A 23764-nucleotide genomic window follows, 5' to 3' on the forward strand; every position below is an offset into this window, starting at 1 on the left:
TGGCCTGCATAGAGGTGTTTATAGTGTTCTCTGATGGTAGTTTGTATTTCTGTGGGATCAGTGGTGATAATCCCCTTTATCATTTTGTATTGTGTGTATTTGATTCTTCTCTCTTTTCTTCTTTATTAGTCTTGCTAGTGGTCTATCAATTTTGTTGATCATTTAAAAAACCAGCTCCTGGATTCATTGATGTGTTGAAGCTTTTTTTGTGTCTCTATCTCTTTCAGTTCTGCTCTGATCTTAGTTATTTCTTGCCTTCTGCTAGCTTTTGAATTTGTTTGCTCTTGCTTCTCTAGTTCTTTTAATTGTGATGTTAGGGTGTCAATTTTAGATCTTTCTTGCTTTCTCTTGTGGGCATTTAGTGCTATAAATTTCCCGCTACACACTACTTTAAATGTGTCCCAGAGATTCTGGTACATTGTGTCTTTGTTCTCATTGGTTTCAAAGAACATCTTTATTTCTGCCTTCATTTCATTATTTACCCAGTAGACATTTAGGAGCAGATTGTTCAGTTTCCATGTAGCTGTGCAGTTTTGAGTGAGTTTCTTAATCCTGAGTTCTAATTTGATTGCACTGTGGTCTGAGAGACTGCTTGCTGTGATTTCTGTTGTTTTACCTTTGCTGAGGAGTGCTTTACTTCCAATTATGTGGTCAATTTTGGAATCAGTGCGATGTGGTGCTGAGTAGAATGTATATTCTATTGATTTGGGGTGGAGAGTTCTGTAGATGTCTATTAGGTCCACTTGGTGCAGAGCTGAGTTCAAGTCTTGGATATCCTTGTTAACCTTCTGTCTCATTGATCTGTCTAATATTGACAATGGGGTGTTAAATTCTCTCATTATTATTGTGTGGGAGTCTAAGTCTCTTTGTAGGTCTCTAAGGTCTTGCTTTATGGATCTGGGTGCTCCTGTATTGGGTGCATATATATTTAGAATATTTAGGATAAATATTTAGGATATATATTTAGCTCTTCTTGTTGAATTGATCCCTTTAGCATTTTGTAATGACCTTCTTTGTCTCTTTTGATCTTTGTTGGTTTAAGGTCTGTTTTATCAGAGACTAGGATTGCAACCCCTGCCTTTTTTTGCTTTCCCTTTGCTTGGTAAATCTTTCTCCATCCTTTTATTTTGAGCCTATGTGTGTCTCTGCACATGAGATGGGTCTCCTGAATACAGCACACTGATGGGTCTTGACTCTTTATCCGATTTGCCAGTCTATTTCTTTTAATTGTGGTATTTAGCCCATTTACATTTAATATTGTTATGTGTGAATTTGATCCTGTCATTATGATGTTAGCTGATTATTTTGCCTGTTAATTGATGCAGTTTCTTCCTAGCATCAATGGTCTTTACAATTTGGCATGTTTTTGCAGTGGCTGGTACCGGTCGTTCCTTTCCATGTTTAGTCCTTCCTTCAGGAGCTCTTGTAAGGCAGGTCTGGTGGTGACAAAATCTCAGCATTTGCTTGTCTGTAAAGGATTTTATTTCTCCTTCACTTATGAAGCTTAGTTTGGCTGGATATGAAATTCTGTGTTGAAAATTCTCTTCTTTAAGAATGTTGAATATTGGCCCCTGCTCTCTTCTGACTTGTAGAGTTTCTGCCGAGAGATCTGCTATTAGTCTGATGGGCTTCCCTTTGTGGGTAACCCGACCTTTGTCTCTGGCTGCCCTTAACATTTTTTCCTTCATTTCAACCTTGGTGAATCTGACAATTAGTGTCTTGGGGTTGCTCTTCTCAAGGAGCGTCTTTGTGGTGTTCTCTGTATTTCCTGAACTTGAATGTTGGCCTGTCTTGCTAGGTTGGAGAAGTTCTCCTGGATAATATCCTGCAGAGTGTTTTCCAACTTGGTTCCATTCTCCCCATCACTTTCAAGTACACCAATAAAATGTAGATTTAGTTTTTTCACATAGTCCCATATTTCTTGGAGGATTTGTTTGTTTCTTTTTACTCTTTTTTCTCAAATCTTGTCTTCTCGCTTTATTTCATTAATTTGATCTTCAATCACTGATGCCCTTTCTTCCACTTGATTGAATCAGCTATTGAAGCTTGTGCATGGGTCACAAAGTTCTTGTGCCATATTTTTCAGCTCCATCAGGTCATTTAAGGTCTTCCAGTTAGCCATCCGTCTAACCTTTTTTCAAGGTTTCTAGCTTCCTTGTGATGGGTTAGAACATGCTCCTTTAGCTCAGAGAAGTTTTTTATTACGACCTTCTGAAGCCTACTTCTGTCAACTCATCAAAGTCATTCTCCATCCAGCTTTATTCCATTACTGGTGAGGAGCTGTGATTCTTTTTAGGAGAAGAGGTGCTCTGGATTTTAGAATTTTCAGCTTTTCTGCTCTGGTTTCTCCCCATCTTTGTGGTTTTATCTACCTTTGGTGTTTGATGTTGGTGACCTACAGATGGGGTTTTGGTGTAGATGTCCTTTTTATTGATGTTGATGCTATTCCTTTCTGTTTGCTAGGTTTCCTTCTAATAGTCATGTCCCTCAGCTGCAGGTCTATTGGAGTTTGCTGCAGGTCCCCTCCAGACCCTGTTTGCCTGGGTATCACCAGCAGAGACTGCAAAACAGCAAATATTGCACAACAGCAAATACTGCAGAATAGCAAATATTGCTGCCTGATCCTTCCTCTGGAAGCTTTATCCCAGAGGGGCATCCACCTATATGAGGTGTCAGTTGGCCCCTACTGGGAGGTGTCTCCCAGTTAGGCTACATGGGAGTCAGGGACCCACTTGAGGAGGCAATCTGTCAGTTCTCAGAGTTCAAACACCATGCTGGGAGAACCACTGCTCTCTTTAAAGCTGCCAGACAGGGACATTTAAGTATTCAGAAGTTGTCTGCTGCCTTTTGTTCAGCTATGCCCTGCCCACAGAGGTAGAGTCTATAGAGGCAGTAGGCCTTGCTGAGCTGTGGTAGGTTCTGCCCAGTTTGAGCTTCCTGGCTGCTTTGTTTATCTACTCAAGCCTCAGCAATGGCAGACGCCCCTCCCCTAGCCAGGCTGCTCCCTTACAGTTTGATCTCAGGCTGCTGCCCTAGCAGTGAGCAAGGCTCCATTGGCATGGGACCCACTGAGCCAGGCACAAGAGAGAATCTCCTTGTCTGCTTGTTGCTAAGACCTTGGGAAAAGCACAGTATTTGGGCAGGAGTGTCCCATTTTTCCAGGTACAGTCTGTCACAGCTTCCCTTGACTAGGAAATGGAAATCCCCCAACCCCTCGCACTTCCCAGGTGAGGTGATACCCCACCCTGCTTCTGCTCGCCCTCCATTGGCTGCACCCACTGTCCAACCAGTTCCAATGAGATGAACCAGGTACCCCATTTGGAAATGCAGAAATCGCCTGCATCAATCACACTGGGAGCTGTAGACTGGAGCTGTTCCTATTCAGCCATCTTGGAACAGAGCTCAAGAGTGTAAAGGATTTTAAAAACATTCTTTGAAAGCTAGAAATGACCCAGAAGGGTTTTTTAAAGCAAAATATGTATTAAAATTATAGTAGATATGAAACTCATATATAATGAAAGATTAACTAACATCTGGATTTTAAATTTTTATTGTTCTTTAAAAAATACATCAGAGAAATGGAAGGAAGGAAGGAAGGAAAGAAGAAAGGAAAGAAGGGAGAGAGGGAGGGAGGGAAGGTAGGTATTGTCTTCTATAGGACAAAAATACCTTCATGTTCTCTTCCTTTCCTCCATCTCCAGGATTTAGCCTCCAGGTCTTTGCATTCAGTAGCATGGAAGGACTGGGAAGTTAAGGCTATGACTTTCAACTGATACTGTAGATTACAAAGATTTTGTAGATACTAGAGGAAACATGGGCCTTGCGGAGGAAAGGATTAATATGGTTTGGCTTCTGTCCTCACCCAAAATCTCATCTTGAATTGTAGTTCCTGTAATCCCCGTAATCCCCACATGTCAAGGGAGAGACCAGGAGGGGGTAATTGAATCATGGGGGCAATTTCCCTCATACTGTTCTCACGAGATCTGATGGTTTTATAAATACTTGGTAGTTCCTCCTTCATTCATTCTCCTTCCTGCTGCCTGGTAGAGAAGGTGCCTGCTTCTCCTTTGCCTTCTGCCATGATTATAAGTTTCCTGGGGCTTCCCAGCCATGCTGAACTGTGAGTTAATTAAACCTCTTTCCATTATAAATTACCCAGTTTCGAGCAGTTCTTTATAGCATTGTGAAAATGGACTAATACCAAGGTTGTAGTCTGGAAAAGAAAGGAAGGCTCAAAGTTGGGAGAAGAAGTTAAAATAACATGGGAGAAAGGAGAACACTGTAGCAGAAGGAAGGGAGGAGTGTTCTGTATCCCACTAGCTTCACCTGGTTAAGGCCTGGATGAGAAGACTGCCCATAGGGATGAGTTCCAGTAGAGACATGAGGTCTCCTTGTTCCCCCTTACAGTACGGCTACTTCCTTGGGATACTCAGAGCAAAGAGCACATGGGGTGTCTGTTGCTGTTGCATGGTTGTGTGCTCACACCACAGAGAGAGGAGAATAAAACAAAGTCCCTCACCCCAGTCAGTGACAGACACCTGAGTCACCTTCAATGTGGATGAAAAACTGGACAGCCCCTCTTGGAGATGACTGTCAGATAGAGAGTTAGGTTGAATTACCTAAACAGCCTCCATCTTTCTCCGTGGGTGGAATCCCAGTTGAGACTTTCTCTTCTTTTATTTGGGAATTAGTTTGCTTACAGTTATAAAATGTACAATCCATACCATCTTTCCTTTTACTTTTTGTTTGGTGTGTTTTAAATGATGCCTTATCTATAATGCATCTAAAAACCCTGACTTGCTCTCCAAAGTGATTAATTAGTACTTCCACCAGCTATACAAGAGCTCCTGTTCCACAGTCTCAACACTTGATATTGTCAGACATTTAAATTTTCCCAAGCTGATACATATGAAATAATATCTTATAGTTTTAATAAAGTTGAATAGTTAAGAAATCTATTTATTGATCATTCAGTTTTCCTCTTTTGTGAATTGCATCTTCATGGTCTTGCCATATATTTACGAGGAGTCTTGCTTTTTCTCTTGATTCATAGGAGTCCTTTAGTATTATTTGGATACTAGTCCTTTACTGGTTATATGCACTATAAATCCTTGTTTCAACATGTGACTTGTCTCTTTCACCTTATTTATTGCTTTTTAAAATTTTTTAAAGAAGTTGTAAAAATTTAAGGGATAGTGTTTGTTTTTTTGTTTTGTAAAATAGGTAAGACACTGATATCTTGAATTCCCACCTGTTGTGGGAGGGACTTGGTGGGAGGTAATTGAATCATGGGGGCAGGTATTTCCCGTGGTATTCTTGTGATAGTGAGTAAGTCTCACGAGATCTGATGGCTTTATAAGGCGGAGTTTTCCTGAATATGCTCTCCCTCTCTTTGCCTGCTGCCATCCATGTAGACATGATTTGCTCTTCCTTGTCTTCCACCGTAATTGTGAGGCCTCCCCAGTCACGTGGAACTGTAAGTCCATTAAACCTTTTTTCCTGTATAAATTACCCAGTCTCAGGTATGCCTTTATCAGCAATATGAAAGTGGACTAATACAGACATTCATGAGATTCAAAATTCAAAGGTACGAAAGTACCCAGTGAAAAATCTCCCTCAGGCTGGTCATGATGGCTCATGCCTGTAATCCCAGCACTTTGGGAGGCGGAGGCGGGTGGATCCATTGAGGTCAGGAGTTCGAGACCAGCCTGGCCAACATGGTGTAATCCCATCTCTAATAAAAATATAAATATTAACCAGGTGTGGTGGCAGGTGCTTGTAATCCCAGCTACTCAGGAGGCTGAGGCACAAGAATCACTTGAACCTGGGAGGAGGAGGTTGCAGTGAGCCGAGATTGTGCCACCACACTCCAGCCTGGGCAACAGAGTGAGACTCTGTCTCAAAAACAAACAAACAAAAACCTCCCTCCTATTCCATCTAGCCTTTTAGTTTCCTTTCTTGCAAGGAAAACAACGCAAAAAAAAAAAAAAAAAAAAAAAAAAAAAGCTATGATGCTACAATAAATAACCTTGTACAAATAATAATTCCTCACTTTTATCTGTATGACAAATTCCTAGCAATGGAATTGCTGGGTCAAGGATATGTGCACTTGTAATGTTGATAGTTATTGCCAAATTGCCCTCTATAGAAATTGAGCCCATTACCTCCCACCAAGTGAGCCCCACTTCCCTGCGCCTTCACTGGCACAGTGTGTTACAGAACTGATCTTTGCAAATCTAATAGGTTAAAAAGAGGGATATCTCAATGTAGCTCTTAAAATAAAATGTATTTTATTTTATTTATTTTTCAAATAGGTGATATATGCACATAGTATAAAATTTAAAGGAAACAAAAAGGTAAGCAGTAACAATTAAGTCTCCTTTACACCTTTTTTCCATAGCACCCAGTTCTGTCTAGAGGGAACACAGTTACTAGCTTCTAGTATAGAATATCTAGAGATATTCTATGCACATCCGAACACATATTTAAATATGGGAGGATTTCTCTTATTTGGACAGACTTGTGTTTTCTTTTGCATTGCAGTCTACAGTTATCAAAAGGCTCTTGCCATCGTTGTAGTTAGAAATATCTTCCTGTTGGATTTTTTTTTTTATTTTTGAGACAGGGTCTTACTCTGTTGCCCAGGCTGGAGTGCCGTGGCACCATCAATGCAGCCTTGACCTCCCAGGCTCAAGCGACCCCCAATCCTGCATCAGCCTTCCCAGTAGCGGGGACTACAGGCATGCACCACCACACCTGGCTAATTTTAAAAATCTTTGTAGACATAAGGTCTCGCTCTGTTGCCCAGGCTGGTGTCAAACTCCTGGGCTGGAATCAAGTGATGCTCCTGCCTCAGCCTCCCAAAGTGCTGAGATTACAGCTGTGAGCCACGGTGCCTGGCCTCTGCTGGAATTTTGAAAGCATTGCTTCGTTGTCTTTAAGCTTCGTGTTGGTGCTAAGAAATCTGAAACCATTCTGATTATTGATCCTCTGTAGATAACCTGTTCTCTTTTCTTCGCTCTAGCAGTTTTTCCTTTGTGTTTCTGAAATTTCCCCACGGTATACTTTGGGGTTGGTCTGCATTTTTTTTTTTTCCGTTGTGCTGAGCACTAGCTACAAACTTTTAATCTGAAAACTTGTGTTCTTTAGTTTGGAGGTGTTTTCTTGAATTATTTATTTAATTTTTGTTTTTCTCTCTGTTTTCTGATCTCTCTTTCTGATGTTGGACCACTTGGCCTGGTCCTCTAATTTTATATTTTGTTTTCTATTTTCCATTTCATTGCTTTTTCACTCTACTTTCTGAGAGTTCTGCAACTTTATCTTCCAATACTTTTTTTTTTTCATTTCTGTTATTATGTCTAAGGCCTCTTACTTGTTTCCTAAATGTTCCCTTTTTATGGCATTTTCTTTCTGATTATAGTTTTTGTTTTTTTTAAAAGTAGCTTTATATTCTGAGTTAGAGATTTTCCTGCAACGTCTGTTAAATCTTGGTTGTCTGTTTCACAAGAGTTGAAAAAAGTAGTGAGAATTCTGAGCTAGTGAGTGGGGCTCATCAACTTTGAGTTTCACTCTACAGGATTTGGTGGCCTGTGTGTTGATGAATTTCTAACATCAGTCTCTTTAGGTAAAATTTCCACGTGTATAGAAATTTTCAATCTCTTGCTTGGTGAGTAAACTTCCGGCTGCTGCTGTTCTGGGAGCCAAATGGTGGAAGGCAGTTTGGGGAGGGCCGTCATTTCAGGATTAAGTATTTAGTATGCTTTTGGCTTCGGATTCCCCTGTTTTTGGTATAGTACCCAACGCCTTGTCTGTGCCTGATATCCTGCTCAGAGACCCTTCATTTTACTTTTTATAGGGAATAGCCTCCAGATTTCTCCTGGAGTAGGAGAAAGGCAGTTATTCTGGGCAAGGAAGGGGCAGAGAGATCTAGGGATGTAACTATTTCTTCAATGGCTCTCATCCTGTCTTTCTTATTTTAGTACCTGCCTAGCTTTGCTGCTTTACTCTTAGCTCCAGAGAGACACTCTTGTTCTCAGTTCTGAGACTTTTAAAGGTAAATCGAGTGGTTTCTCAGCTTTCCCTCCACTTGCCAACTTAGGGTTGAGCTGTTGTAAGTCTGCAGTCATTATCACAGATCCATCTGCCTTTAGCTTCTAATATGTCATAGCTACATCTCCTCTTCTGTCTGCCTGTTCTGGAGGGTATATGTGTCCTTTAAAATCCCATTAATGTGGTTTTCCTAGGTTAGAGAAAGCAAAGTTAGATGCATCTTAATCCTGAACCTCAATTTTTAAAATATTAATGCAATCAAATGTATTTATGGTTGTCTCTATGATTTGTGCGATTCATGACTTCCCTTCCAAATTTTTAGTTTAAAATAATAATATGTTTTTTTCATTATCATTTTGGTGTAATCTCTAGCCCTGGAAGTTATTATTTGAATTTATTTATTTATTTATTTTGAAACAGAGTCTTGCTCTGTTGCCCAGACTGGAGTGCAGTGGCGTGATCTTGGCTCAGTGCAACCTCTGTCTCCTGGGTTCAAGCGATTCTCCTGCCTTAGCCTCCCGAGTAGCTGGGACTACAGGCACGTGCCACCACACCCGGCTAATTTTTGTATTGTTAGTAGAGACGGAGTTTCACCATGTTGGCCAGGCTGGTCTTGAACTCTTGACCTCAAGTGATCCTCCTGCCTCGACCTCCGAAAGTGCTGGGATTGCAGGCATGAGCCAGCTCTCCTGGTCTATTATTTCAATTTAAATATGAGGAATTGAGGCTGAGTGTAAGTGGCTTGCCCAAGTTTACCCAGTTAGCACATTATATTAGTTCTAAGGTCAGGACTGACCCCTCCAAGTTTGCTAATGCTAAGCCAGGTCTACATGGTGCCAACTCTTGATATTCTGAAATGAATTTTCTTTCCTTCTCTTTTTTTAATTTCTAAATTTTGTCTGTACTTAATCTCTTGAATTTTTAATCTGTTAGGGACTGAATTGCGTTACCCCAAAATTCGTATATTGAAGACCTAACCTTCAGTGTAACTGTATGTGGAGATAGAACCTTTGAAAAGGTACTTAAGGTTAAATGTGGGCACAAAGGTGGGGCCTAATTTGATAGAACAAGTATCCTTAGAAGGAAACGGAGAGACACCAGGAATGTGAGCACCGAGGAAAGGCCACATGAGGACACAGTAAGAAGGGTCATCTGCAAGCTAAGGAGAGAAGTCTCAGGAGAACCAAACCCTGATGACATTTTGATCTTGCACTTCCAGCCTTCAGAACTATGAGAAAAATAGATTTCTCTTGTTTAAGCCATGCAGTCTGAGATGTTTCACTATGGCAGCCCTAGCAGATTAATACACTGTCTCTTGATCTGCTTTGCACACCAACCTCTTTTGTTAGTTCATTGGATTAATATTTATTACCTATGGAAAGACAATGATGACCCCCAAATCCCTGGATTGTCTGGCAGCAAATAACAATCTCAGCAAATGGGTTGTCCTCCGTTCTGTTTCTTGGTTGTGTGGCTTCCTGAACCGCAGGCCCCTTGCGTGCCTAGTTTGTTCTCTAGGTCTTCATATGATGTAGGAAGGGTCAACATGGTGAAAAGATGAATCCAAAGAAGAGAGTGTTTTTCCCTGAAACCAAGAGCCCAAATGGCCAAGTCTCACACCCCAAGCCTCCTTTCCCCTGGATCTCACCCTGGCCCCATTAGCCAGCCAGCCTTCCTTCCTTCCTTCCTTCCTTCCTTCCTTCCTTCCTTCCTTCGACAGAGTCTTGCCCTGTCATCCATGCTGGAGTGCAGTGGTGCTGATCTTGGCTTACTGCAGCCTCCACCTCCCAGGTTCAAGCGATTCTCCTGCCTCAGCCTCCCAAGTAGCTGAGAGGCAGGGTTTCACCATGTTGGCCAGGCTGGTCTCCAACTCCTGACCTCAAATGATCCACTGACCTCGGCCTCCCAAAGTGCTGGGATTACAGGTGTGAGCCACCACGGCCGGCCCCCATGAGCCTTTCAAAGTGAGAAGGCTTCTCCGGGGAAGAGCCGGCTCCATGCTCTTCCCATCTCCAGTTCCTTCTTACTGCCCCACTTCCCTTGTATGAGAGAGGGAGAAAAAAGAACTGGGAAAAGAGAGTAAAAAGGGTCAATCCAACAGAAACACATGCCTGAGTATCTTGTCTCAATTACTAAGAGATATCCCTGAGAAAAGCATTCTCCCTTGACTCACCCTGGAGTACTTTTCCTTTGCAGGTAGACACACAAGGAAACCATTTAGTTTGCAGCTAAAGCATACATCACTTAACTTTAGTTAAAAGCTTACTGGCAGGGCTCAGTGGCTCACGCCTGTAATCCCAGCACTTTAGGAGGCCGAGGCAGGCGGATCACTTGAGGTCAGGAGTTCAAGACCAGCCTGGCCAACATGGTGAAACCCTATTTCTACTAAAAATAAAAATAAAAAAATTTGCTGGGTGTGGTGGTGGGCCCATGTAATCCCAGCTAGGAGGAAGGAGAATCCCTTGAACCCAGGAGGCAAGGTTGCAGTGAGCAGAGATAGCACCTCTGCACTCCAGCCTGGGTGACAGAGTGAGACTCCGTCTCAAAAAACAAACCAACAAAGAAACAAACAAAACTTACTTTAGGCCAGGCACAGTGACTCATGCCTGTAATCCCAGCACTTTAGGAGGCCAAGGCAGGTGGATCACTTGCAGTCAGGAGTTTGAGACCAGCCTGGTCCCTGTCTCTACTAAAAATACAAAAATTAGCCAGTGCCTGTAATCCCAGCTACTCAGGAGGCTGAAACAGGAGAATTGCTTGAACCCAAGAGTTGGAGGTTGCAGTAAGCCGAGATTGTGATCATACCACTTGCACACCAGCCTGGGCAACAGATTGAGACCGTCTCGAAGAAAAAAAAAATTATTTTTAAGTATATTTTAAAACTTGGGGGCTCCTGGTGAATAATCTAAGGTAACAAGATGAAAGTTATTCTAATGCATGTGATTATTATGTAATCTCCCTTAATTGAATGAAGTGTCCTTTTTCCCCCAAAGCTATATTCTTTTTTCAATTCCAGGAAATTTTCTTGCATATTCTTGACTTGTGGTTTTTCAAGCTGCCTTTTGGTTGTGTTTACTCAGAAACCCCTTTGATTAGGACTTTGAATTTGCGTACCCTGTTTTCTGAGTTAATTAAGCCTTCTTGACTTCTTGTGATAGGACTATTTAGTGCTCTTTCATTTTTCAGTTTTTTGTTGTGATTTTTTTTTCTTTTTTTTTTGAGACGGAGTATTGCTCTGTCGCCCAGGCTGGAGTGCAGTGGCGCAATCTCAGCTCACTGCAGCCTCTGCTTCCCAGGTTCAAGTAATTCTCCTGCCTCAGACTCACGAGTAGCTGGGATTATAGGCACGCACCACCATTCCTGGCTAGTTTTTGTACTTTTAGGAGAGACAGGGTTTTACCATGTTGGCCAGGCTGGTCTCAAACTCCTGACCTTGTGATCCACCCGCCTCAGCCTCCCAAAGTGCTGGCATTACAGGCGTGAGCCACTGTGCCCAGCCATTTTTCATTTTATTTGTTGGTTTACCATTTTTTAAGTCAGTATACTGTTTTCTGCTTTCATTCATGCAATGTGGAGTCTATCAACAACTCTGATCTTTCTCAGAGATTTGACACCCAGTCCCAGCACTGCCACTTACTAGCTGAATGAGAGAGGCATGTTCAGCTGATCCCTTTGAGGATCAGCATCCTCCATCAAAGGGGCCCTTCCTCAGAGGACTGCTACAGAGACAAGTGAGATACTGTATATATTAAAATGCTCTGTTGGCTGGGTGCGGTGGCTCATGTCTGTAATCCCAGCACTTTGGGAGGCCAAGTGGAAGGATCACTGGAGCCAAGGAGTTTGACACTACTCTGGGCAACATAGCAAGATCTTTTCTCTACTGAAAAAAAAAATTATTCCAGTGTGGTGGCACGTGCCTGTGATCCTAGCTACTTGGGAGGCTGAGATGGGAGGATTGCTTAAGGCTAAGATGGGAGGATCACTTGAGCCTGTGAAATCAAGGCTGCAGTGAGCCATGAGTGCACCACTGCACTCTGGTGTGGGTGACAAAGTGAGACCCTGTTTCAAAAGAAAAAAACAAGGCCTGGCACAGTGGCTCAAGCCTGTAATCCCAGCACTTTGGGAGGCCAAGGCGGGCAGATCACCTGAGATCAGGAGTTCGAGACCAGCCTGAAAAATGTGGCAAAACCCCATCTCTACTAATAATATAAAAATTAGCCAGGTGTGGTGGCACATGCCTGTAGTCCCAGCTAGTTGGAAGGCTGAGGCACAAAAATCACTTGAACTTGGGAGACAGAGGTTGCAGTGAGCCAAGATCATACCGCTATACTACAGCATGGGCAACAGAGACTTTGTCTCAAAAAAAAAAAAAAAAAAAAGAGCAAACAAACTTCTGTTAACAATAGAACATTTGGCCAGATGTGGTGGCTCACACCTGCAATCCCAGCACTTTGAGAGGCTGAGGCAGGCAGATCACCTGAGGTCAGGAGTTCAAGACCAGACTGGCCACCATGGTGAAACCCTGAGTCTGCTAAAAATAAAAAAATTAACCAGGCGTGGTGGTGAACACCTGTAATCCCAGCTACTTGGGAGGCTGAGGCAAGAGGATCACTAGAACCCGGGAGGTGGAGGTTGCAGTGAGCCAAGATGGCACCATTGCACTCCAGCTTGGGCCACAGAGTGAGACTCCATCTCAAAACAAAAAACAAAACAAAAAACAATAGAAGTGAGTTATTGCTCTATGATGTTTATCATTATATGTTCTAGATTCCAATACTCCTACTTTTACTTTCTGGGTTCTTGTTTTTATCCCCCCATCCCGTATTTACACTGAATTTATTTTTGTTGTTGATCCCAGATTTGTTAATTTTATGTTGTTCTTTTTGTATTGGTACTTCCCTTATCTTGGGCACTTTAATTGGAATTTTAGTGGAGTTAATATGAAAAAAAGAGCTCCATCTAGCACCATAAACTACAAAGACCTAAAGAGAAGCATTTTCATTATTTTTTTTCTGTTTAGGTGGAGGGTTGATCTTGCATTGTACTAATTGAGTAAATTGAATGTGAAAAAGGTGTTGAGAGTTGAGCGGTCTAGGAGTGAAGAGACAAGAATACATTAAGCACATGAAAAGAAAGGCTCAGATTGAAGAGGCGGTTGGATTTTGTGGAAGCCACAATCACTCCTCTGATAGGTCTTAGTTATAGAGTGATAATTTTAGGAACAAGAGACTTAGGGGAATTAAATACTGTGTAGAAAATGCCCTTCTCAGTGAAATAAAGAAAAGAAGATTGAGAATATTTATATCCTAGTTACCACAAAAATAGTGTAAACAAAGAGAAATGGGCCAAAGGTCTTTTAAGTTATTCATACTCTGAATTTAGTTGTAAGATTCCCTTCCTATGTTTACTAATGTGGTGAAGACCAAAGCTAGGATATGGAATAATTTAATCAATTAAGCTTGTAAAACATATTTACTATAAAGCTTGTTTACTAAAAGAAACTGTATTTGTTCTAGTCAAGTACTCAGAAGAAATTGAATTTGATCATACTAGGTATGAAAGATCTCACCAGTCCTGTGATAACCCGCCACACTGTAAATGAATTTGTAAACCTTGTGTTCAATTAATACATTACCATATATACTATGTGGAATTTGAGTGGCTATCTAATATTGGTGCAGAAAAAAATGAAAATATTTCCTGATTCATCCAAGCAGAGTATGTGTCCTTTTTTTCCACAAGTGAGAGAAAGAATTAAAAAAAAAAAAAAAAAGGAACAAGAAGGAGAAGAATGGTAAGAAAAGCAATAAGAGAAGATATTTGAGACCATAAAGGCTTCTGTGAAAGAAGGCTGCCAGTCCGGAATTAGAGCTCATGGTCTCTGGTCTTGGATCGATCAGGTACCATTTACCTGAACTCTGAAGATACAGAGAACAGAGATGGATTTCTTCAGTAATTAGCAGTTTGACAAGACTTCTAATTTTGATACTAAGCTAGATAACAGTTAGTTCTTAGGATAGAAGTAGAGACCATTCTAGTCATATAGAGAGGAAAAATCAAGCCAAGTGGGAAGGAGATGGACTTAAAGGATGGAAAGATACAATTTAGCTTTAGACTGACGGAAGGTAGAATTTCTAAACAACTATAATTATTGATTAGTTCATTGTTCTTCAAGAAAGCATCACAACTTTAATAACATGGGTATACTGTACTCCAGACTTCTGTGTCTTACTCCTGACATAAGGGTACAGCAAAATAAACTGGGGAACAACATCCCTGAGTAACAATATTGGAGGAGGCAACAAGTCAGCAGTGGACATTGTAAATAAGAGTCCACCTAACCTAAGTAAAAGGGTTTTTTTGTTTTTTGTTGTTTTTTTTTTTTTGAGATAGGGTTTTGCTCTGTGACCCAGGCTGGAGTGCAGTGGCAGGATTATAGCTCACTGCAGCCTTGACCTCCTGGGTCCAAGCAATCCTCCCACCTCAGCCTCCTGAGTAGCTGGGACCACAGGCATGTGCCACCATGCTGGGCTAATTTTTTTTGTATTTTTGTAGAGATAGGGTCTCCCTATTTGCCCAGGCTAGGAGTCCTTTCTTGTTCTAACATGGCTCACGAGAATTCTGCAATGGTATTGAGAGACAAGTCCCAGGCAGTAATTGCATTACTTAACCTTACTTTGTTCTCTGGGACTATATTTCCTTCAGGTATGTTACAAATTGCAGCAACAGAGCATTTTGACTGTCTTGTTGAAGGTAGATTAGGATCTTTGCATCTCATATTCTAACCTCATATTTATCAAGAAATATAGGTACCTTATTTTGACACGACATGTAGGTAGAAACAGGCAATGAAATACTATGCAACCATTAAAAATAATATGTAAAATATTTAATGACATGAGGAAAATGATACACTGCAAAATAAAACTGATTATTAAACTATAAATGATGATTACATTTTTAAAAATTTTATAATTCTATATACATAAAAATAGGGAAAAGATATAAAGCAGAATAACTCTGCCATTAAAATTATGTGTACAGAAAAAATAACAACACAGGAAAACAACTTGTAATGTTAAATGAAAAATGGTAGAAACAATATCATATGATTCGTGACTGAACAAAATGTGATTTTGACTTTGTTGAATTTGGACTAGAGAAGAAACTGGAAGGGAGAACATGAGAAATTGGCAGTGGTTTTCCCTTAGTGCTGGAATTATGAATGAGTTTGGTGAGATATTTTTCTTTATACTCCTCTGTCCTCTTTAAATGCACATGTAATTTATTTATGATAATGTAAATACTTCTTAAATGTCTAACTTTTCAAAAGTGATGCTTCAGGATAAATAAACTGCTAGGCATTTTAAGAATTTACATCACTCTAATATACTGGAGGGAAGGGATGGATCTGAAAGGCTACCATCGGTAAGAGGAATAAAACTTGTCCTGTGTCCTCCAGAAGTCTGGACAGTGATCAGCAGGTAATAGACATAGAGGAACTGATTTCAACTTTTGAAAAAAAGAGTTTTCCACTAATTAACACTGTCCCACAGTGGAATAGGTTCCCTCAAGATGTTGAGTGCTGAAAGTGATCAAGCAGAGGCTAGAGGGCTTCTTGCCTGGGAGCAGGGGAGGGTTGGGGGAGAAAGACAAGAGGACAGTGGGGTAGGTGACCTCTAGCATCATTTTGGCTGCTAACGTTCTATCTGTGCATTCATTTGCTCATTCACACAGCTTCCAAGCTGGCCCCCAGTGATCCTTGCCAATGTATATTCATGTTCTTGTGCAATTCCCTCCCAGGTTGAACAAGATGATCCAAATAATCAATAGGATATTGCGGAAAAGATGGTGTATGACTTCAATCATAAAGACTTGGTAGCTTCTGCCTTGCTCTCTCTTGAGTTGCTCACTCTGGAGTAAGCCAGCTCTTGTGTCATGAGGACACTCAAGTAGCCTGTGGAGAGGCCCGTGAGGAGAGGAACTGAGGACTGCCAATACCTGTGATTCACCTTGGAAATAGACCTCCAGCCCAGACAAGACTTCAAACGACCACATCCCCTGACATCTTGTCTGTAACTTCAGAGAGACCCTAGCAGAATGACCAGGTAGGCCATACCTGAACTCCGCACCAACAAAGACTGTGTGGGATTAAGTCACTAAAATTGGGGATAATATTTTTACACATTTTTACCTGAAATGTAAACGGGTAAAATCTGTTATGATTTGTTCCATAACAGAGTTAATATTCTGTGATCCAGTCATTTCAGCTGAACTATCGACAGGTTTTTCTTAATAAGGTAAAATCCCCAGCTGTTACAGATGCATAACAGTAGCCTCTCCACTTAAGTAGTACAGTTTAACCCGCCACCATTCGATGTCTTAATATGTTCCAAGTAGAACAGTGTCATCTGGGCTTTAAGGTGATGTATCTTGTTTTTTTTTTTCTGATGGAAAAAGAATAATGTGCTTTTTATTCTCCTACAGATTTGGTGTCTGTGAATAGCTGTAGCTCTAACTGTGACATTTACCATACATTTCTAAGCTTCCACCCATCAATTTGCTGAGAAAAAAAGGTATGCTACAAATTGCAGCAATAGAGCATTTTAAAAAGGTAATTTTCAGCATTTTAGCACCTGAAAGGGAAACTTTTGTCTGCTTAAACAGGCCAAAAGCAAAGACGAAGATTGCATGTTGTTCTCACAGATGATTTAAATAATCTCTTTGATGATAAAAATATTTTTAACGCCTGAAAGTTATGAGATATTCTGGGTAAGCCTGATTATCAAAGAATATCACAAATAGCTTTGGAGATTGTGTATTGTCTGTCACCGAGTCAAAGAGATCTGTGGGATTGTGAGGATTCTTGGGTGGAGGGGTAACTAATCCTGCATGTCCCTTTGTGAAGACTCCAGTAAGTACTCGCACAACGTACATGTGCTTTCTCCCATTGCTGTCCGGCTTGGAGTAGGTGTCGTTGGCAGAATAACTGGCATCCACAGCAAAATAGGTTCCTTTTCCATAGAATACAGCTGGAAAGAGAAAGACAAAAACCTTCCTAAGAGTATAAAATTGCACAATATGTAGAACCATGCCCAATCTGACAACAAATTGTTTTCTAAATGCAGTTCTAGCCAGGTGTGTTGGCTCATGCCTGTAATCCCAACACTTTAGGAGGCTGAGACAGGAGGATTGCTTAAGGCCAGGAGTTCGAGACCAGCCTGGCTAACATTATGAGATCCCTTCTCTACAAAAATAAAACAAAATTATTAGCCAGGCATAGTGGTGTATGCCTGTAATCCCAGCTACTCAGGGGACTGAGGTGGGGGCATCATTTGAGCTCAAGAGATCAAGGCTGCAGTGAGCCATGATCTTGCCACTGCACTCCAGTTTGGGTGACAGAATGAGACTGTCTAAAAAGAAAAAAAAGCCTCCCCCCAAAAAAAACCTGCACATTAAAGTTACTTTTCTTCATTTCTAAAATTTGCTCAATCTTCCCTCAGAAGGTTGCCAGTCTCCTTTATAGTGAAACACAGCGAGCTCTATTCTGACAGTGATAATATGGCTGCCAACCATGGTTCCACACTGCTTGGGTATGAAAAGTCTGAAACTATCGTTTGCCTCGTTCTGATCAGCCAGATTACTCGCTTCCTTACCATTCTTCCCAGCATAACTTCGATTAAAGCCATGCTGATTGACATATGTCACTGAGTCTGCATCTGTCCCATGGAAGAGGAGTCTCTCATTATTCGTATCGTCATTCTTGATATCCATTTGCCTTTTCTTTACCTGGTAGCTCTGCCAGAGAAATGCATTCTGTATCCTCTCAATCTGCAAGTGACAAAAGACAAAATATTTCAGAAATGACCTTGGGGCTCAGTGTATTGCACTTGTTGTGGATTTAAAACAAGCAATATGAAAAAGAAGGAAGAGAAAGAGGAGTTGGTGAAGGAAAAGGAGAAGAGAATACAAGTAGACAGCACATTCAGAGAGTAGGCAGTTTTCTGCCTTTAGAGAAAGATGGGCTAAAAGTATCTATTAGTATCTATGCTTTGTAATAGTGCTTGTTAGTATATATTTTAAATAACATAATTTATAGTTTATATCAAAATGATTACCAATATATATTCCCTGGAATTCCTGGAGATTCACTGACATTCAAACACCTACTCAAAAATGTGTAGTTATTCAATAGCCATGTCCTTAACTCCTTCTCATCTTCCAACTCATTCCATGTGGCTTCTCCTCATAACAGTTCTTTCTGTTAATGCTCCAATTATGGTCACAAATCACCTTATAATTGCCTAATCTTATGACTATTTTTTTCTAGACCTCTGAATAGCATTTCAAACCATGAACCATCCCCTCCTTAAAACTCTGTTCTTCTTTCACTTCTTTTCAAAATATCACTCTCTACTGGCTCTCCTTCCTCCTAGGAAACGGAGTTAACATCCATTCAGCCATCACCTACTGAACATCTCTATGAATCAAGCTTGTGTTGGATCTCTGCCTTCATGAAACAGTCAGTCTAATGGCACAGGGGCAGGGGCAAGGCAAGAAAACTAACCACTACCCCACAGAGTGATAAGGGATGGTCAGGAGAACACACCTGGAGCTATGAAGTTATAAGAACGGGCTCCAGATAACCTGTGTCTGGGAAAGGAGGAGGAAATCTGAAAGGATGATGTTCTGGAAACAGAGGAAGAAGAGAGGTTCAAGAAGAATGGAGTGGGTACCTGGGCAGCTGTTGAGGAGAATCCAAGCCATAAAAGGTAGGAAAGATGTTCTGCTGAAAGTAGCGGAGGCCTCCGGGAGAGAAATGAAGGTTTGCAATGGGGAATGTGTGAGGGGGTGACTGGAGGAAGCAATGAAGGATTCCAGGCAGCCTGGAGGGTCCAGCTGAGGCTGGGGATCATGAATTAGTAAGGATTTCATCTAGGAGCAGCAGGAGAGAAGGTAGGTTATGGAATTAATCCAAAGTTGGGGGTTTTCAAAAGAAGTATGAGCCAAGAAAGTTGCAGATACTGAGTAAACACAATTGAAATGAGGTTCTTGCACATCTTGTACAGTCATCCTTCAATCTCCATGAAGGATTGGTTCCAGGACCGCTGCAGATACCAAAATCTGAGGATGCTCAAGTCCCTGATATAAAATGACATAGTACTGTATTTGTATTAATATATAATCTACACAATCCTTCCATATACTTTCAGTCATCTCTAGATTTCTTATATTGCTTCATACAATGTATTAACAAATGCTATGTAAATAGTTGTTACATTGTTTAGGGAATAATGACAAGAAGAAAAAGTCTGAAAAAAAAAAAAAGAAAAAGTCTGTACACATTCCGTACACTCAACCATCATAGGCCTCACCACACTTTCCATCCGAGGTTGGTTGAAATCATGGATGCAGAACCCATGGATTCAGAGGTCTAGGACTGTACTTCCAACAGCTTTTAACACGACGAGGCATCTCCTCCTTTAAATTCTGTCCTTTCTGTAGGATGTCTCTATCTCCTGGTTCCCCTTTCTCAGGAATTAAGCTCATTCATTCAATCAAGTTTACTCAATACATATTGTGTCCTACTATGTGCTAGACAGCTTCCTAGGTACTGAGAATGAAGAAATGAACAAGATGCAACTCCTACCTTAAGCAGCTCACTGTCTAGTCAGGGAGCCAGGCATGTGAAAGTTATCAAAGTACCTTATAAGTGCTGTAATGTAAGTGCATAGATACAAAGTACCACTTTATAAGTGCTCCAAGAGGTAAGTACACAGTTCTATGGAAGCGCCAACAAGATTTTAAATTACTAGGATGCCACACCCTGTTCTGATACACATGGTATGATAATGACCTCCTATAGTTTACTGACTAATGTTTTTACGCAGCATAGTGGACATTGTGGTAATCTTCTAAACATACATTCTACCTCATCAGCAACTTCTGGTTTGAGTGGGATTGGCCCTACTTATAGTTCTAGGATGGCGTCTAATTGAGTTAAACTAATCAGGATTTCAATATGGATCACACATTGATGGCATTTGATAGCTCAGGCCCAAGCCAACCAGAACAGGGTATTCCCTAGACATGGAGATAGTTGCAGTGGTTGGGATTCTTGTCCAGTAACTGCAGGAAAGGACAGGACAGAGTTGTCTTCTATGGGTTGTGAATGAGAAAGCAGAGATCCTCTAATTGCTGCCAGCGGCCACCCAACAACCACAAAGAGAGTCCAGCCTTAACACAAAGCTGACACTGAGGACAGCAAAGCTGGAGCAACTGGATCCAGGACACCATCAAGCCGCTGGATCAGACTTCTCCAAAGCCCATCCTACTTCGGGACTTTCCATTAATTTCCGACACAGTTCTCCTTGTTTAATCAGTTTGAGTGAGTTGGTTTGTGACTTGCAGCTGAAAGCATCCTAACATACACATGTGACTTGGAATCTCCTTCATTACTGCTAATGAGTAAACCGTGAGATTTGAACTCTGTGGAGCTTGAGTAAGTCTAATTCCAGTTAAAATAAACATAGTAAGGTACAAAGGAAGGAAAGGTGTCATTTAAAAAGAGATAGCTTTTATGTTAATTCATCAACATTTTTAAACAGTAAATTTTAACACAGTATTACCTTCTCTATTGTGTAGGAAGAACAAGTTTGGGTGAACTTGTCCTTTATGGTATTATATTCTGGTTGTCCTGGGTCTAGCTGGACCATGCGAAACAGCTGATGATTCATGTCAGTCCAGTGTTCAGGAAGATTATCTGGAAAGTCAGCATTTGGTCAAAATACAACATTCATTTCCAAAGACCTCTGAAAATCAGGGCATCTCCTATGCTCTTGTCTCTCGTCACCCAAACCTGGTCTTTAAACTAGAAGTTACACATTTCACAGTTGCTTCTTCTATTATCCTCAGTTGAGTAAACCCAGATGAAGTGAATGGTCTGACATCAATATGACACACAATATATTCATTAATGCTCTAGCTAAAATATTTAGATAAACTTAGATCCACTGTAGCTTGAAATTGTAATTTTCCCAGAGAGTTCTATGGAATTAATTTTGTAAGAAACTAATATGTAAACATGAATGTTAATTTCTAGGTGCTTTTGCTTTTATCAGTATTATTTAATGTAGTTCTCTTCTATTGTTTTGAAAATGATTACCCTGCTAAAGATATTTAAAGTACATTGTTCTGTACCCCATCTTATACACCAAGCAGAGAAAGCAGCATGTAAAGAAAATAGCAGATGTGCTAAGAGAATGCTTTCCCATAAGGTGATCATGCCCGGGTTTCCTTTGCTTTTCAATGGCTTCCTGGAACTTCTAAAACACCAAGGCTAGACATCAACTTGCTAAGATAGCAGGACTAGTGTGAACATGGACACCCTGCATTAGAGACACACCACCATAGGTAAAAACCAAAGGATTTCTTCCTTACAAACAAAGCCACAATTTACTCCTTTTTAGTGAAAGATATACCCAGCCTGAGAGAGGGATCCAGGGCACTGTCTTCCTGTTGAGCAAGTCCATCTGGGGTAAGTTCTCGTGACACAGGGAGGCATCTAACCCTAATCAGTAAGCTCTTTTCAAACTCTATTTTTAAAGTCGTTCTGGCAGTTTCCCACCAATAAGGTGTGTGGTTTCTGAAAGCTACATTCCTTCCTTTCCCCCACTGTCCATCTCCTTCAGGATCTTTCTGCCTAATCATTTCTAACCCAAGGCCTTACAGTCCTTTTGGATCTGCTGCTTCCTTTCCCCCGAATACAGCAGGCAAACCTGGGAAGTAAGGAGGTGAAGGTTTTTTGGGGGCTCTCTATTCCTTTCATGCCCTGAGGTTGGAGAGCAGGAAGCTATCAGGACTTGGAATCAGAAGACCAGATCAGCCTCAGCCTGTGACCAGCCACATGACATTGAACACATATAACACCACTTCTGGGTGAGTTTTTATTTTCTCATCTGTGTAATGGGAATTGTAAGATGGATCCCATGAGCTCTATCTACCACCTCACAGGATTGTTGCAAAGTTAAAATATAGTAAGGAGTCTGAAAGTGCTTTAGGGAATGCCAAGTCCTTTGTAAACATAGGGTTATTATTCTTAAAAACCAATTAAGCTTGATTTTTTTACATCCCAGAGGTATTTGCATATTATTATTAATTATTATTATTATTTTGAGATAGAGTCTCACTCTGTTATCCAGTCTTAAGTGCAGTGGCACAATCATGGATCACTGCAGCCTTGACCTCCTAGGCTCAGGCAATCCTCCTGCCTCAGCCTCTCTAGTAGGTGCGACTACAGGCACATGCATCGCAATTTTTTTTTTTTTTTTTTTTTTTTGTAGAGATGAGGTTCTGCCATGTTGCCCAGGCTGGTCCCACTCCTGGGCTGAAGCAATCCTCCTGCCTTGGCCTTCTGAAGTGTTGGGATTACAGGCATGAGCCACAGTGCCCAGCTGGTATTTGTATATTAACAGGGAATAAAGCATAAAGCCAAAGGTATTTTCTTGGAGGAAAAACATTTAAATCATACCCTTAAGCCACACCAACCTACTCTGTCTTCTATGTACAAAAGATGACTTTGGCTAGACAATTTAGAGGAGAGAAAACAGAGTCCCAGGAATACTCACCCAGCATCACATGGAAGGTCATTACCAAAGTAAGGAGCACTGTTGACTTGCAGCCCAGGGCTTCACAGAAATATCATGGTAACTACCCTTTTAAAAGTGTTTCCATGTGCTAGGATTTTCCTGAGCCCTCTTCCCATACAGCTCTTTGAAAAGATTAGTGTTTTTTAAAACAGGGGTCCCCAAATCCCAGGCCACAGATTAGCACTGGTCTGTAACCTGTTAGGAAGCAGGCTGCATGCAGGAGGTGAGCCGCAGGCAAGAGAGCAAAGTTTCATCTGTGTTTATAGCTGCTCCCTGTCATTCACATTACCGCCGTCTTCTGTCAGATCAGCAGCAGCATTAGATTCTCATAGGAGCTCAAACCCTGTTGTGAACTGTGCATGCAAGGGATCTAGATTGTGCACTCCTAGTGAGAATCTAATGCCTGATGATCTGTCACTGTCTCCCATCACCCCCAGATGGGACTGTCCAGTTGTAGGAAAACAAGCTCAGGGCTCCCACTGATTCTACATTGTGGTAAGTTTTATAATTATTTCATCATACATTACAATATAATAATAATAAAAATAAAGTGGACAATAAATGTAACGCACTTGGATCATCCTGAAACCATCCCCCTTCATAATCCAGTCCGTGGAAAACTTGTCTTACGTGAAACTGGTTCCTGGGGCCAAAAAGTTTGGGGACCACTGTTTTAAAAGATAAGCTCTACTTTCGAATTCCTGGTGGTTCAGGATAAATGCCCTCAGCTGTGGGGATGGGATTAAAAACCAAGATCCCAACCGAGCACGTTGGCTCATGCCTGTAATGTCAGCACATTGGGAGGCCGACAGGTGGATCACTTGAGATTGGTAGTTCGAGACCAGCCTGGCCAACATGGTGAAACCCCATCTCTACTAAAATGCCTGTAATCCTAGCTACTCAGGAGGCTGAGGCAAGAGAATTGCTTGAACCTGGGAGGCAGAGGTTGCAGTGAGCCAAGATTATACCACTGCACTCCAGCCTGGGCAACATAGTGAGATTCAGTCTCAAAAACAAACGAACAAACAAACCAGATCCCTGGCTCTGCCCCCAGTCTTCCTCTCCTC

The 23764-nt window shown here is 41.2% G+C and overlaps 3 protein-coding genes across 3 annotated transcripts in view; 2 read left to right on the forward strand and 1 right to left on the reverse strand.

Annotated features, from left to right (window-relative positions):
- Window positions 1–23764, forward strand: part of KPNA1 (karyopherin subunit alpha 1) — a 335799-nt gene that overhangs the window by 114971 nt on the left and 197064 nt on the right. The gene's annotated exons all lie outside the window — the stretch shown is intronic.
- MIX23 (mitochondrial matrix import factor 23) overlaps window positions 1–23764 on the forward strand; it is a 304832-nt gene that overhangs the window by 18728 nt on the left and 262340 nt on the right. The gene's annotated exons all lie outside the window — the stretch shown is intronic.
- PARP15 (poly(ADP-ribose) polymerase family member 15) overlaps window positions 15050–23764 on the reverse strand; it is a 54980-nt gene continuing 46265 nt past the window's right edge. Inside the window, 3 exon segments of the mRNA XM_050781843.1 lie at window positions 15050–17081; window positions 17706–17880; window positions 20679–20812. Coding sequence (XP_050637800.1) covers window positions 16792–17081; window positions 17706–17880; window positions 20679–20812 — 599 coding nt within the window. The 3' untranslated portion in view covers window positions 15050–16791.

Source organism: Macaca thibetana, chromosome 2, assembly GCF_024542745.1.
Source record: "Macaca thibetana thibetana isolate TM-01 chromosome 2, ASM2454274v1, whole genome shotgun sequence".
In the NCBI taxonomy this organism is placed as follows: Eukaryota; Metazoa; Chordata; class Mammalia; order Primates; family Cercopithecidae; genus Macaca; species Macaca thibetana.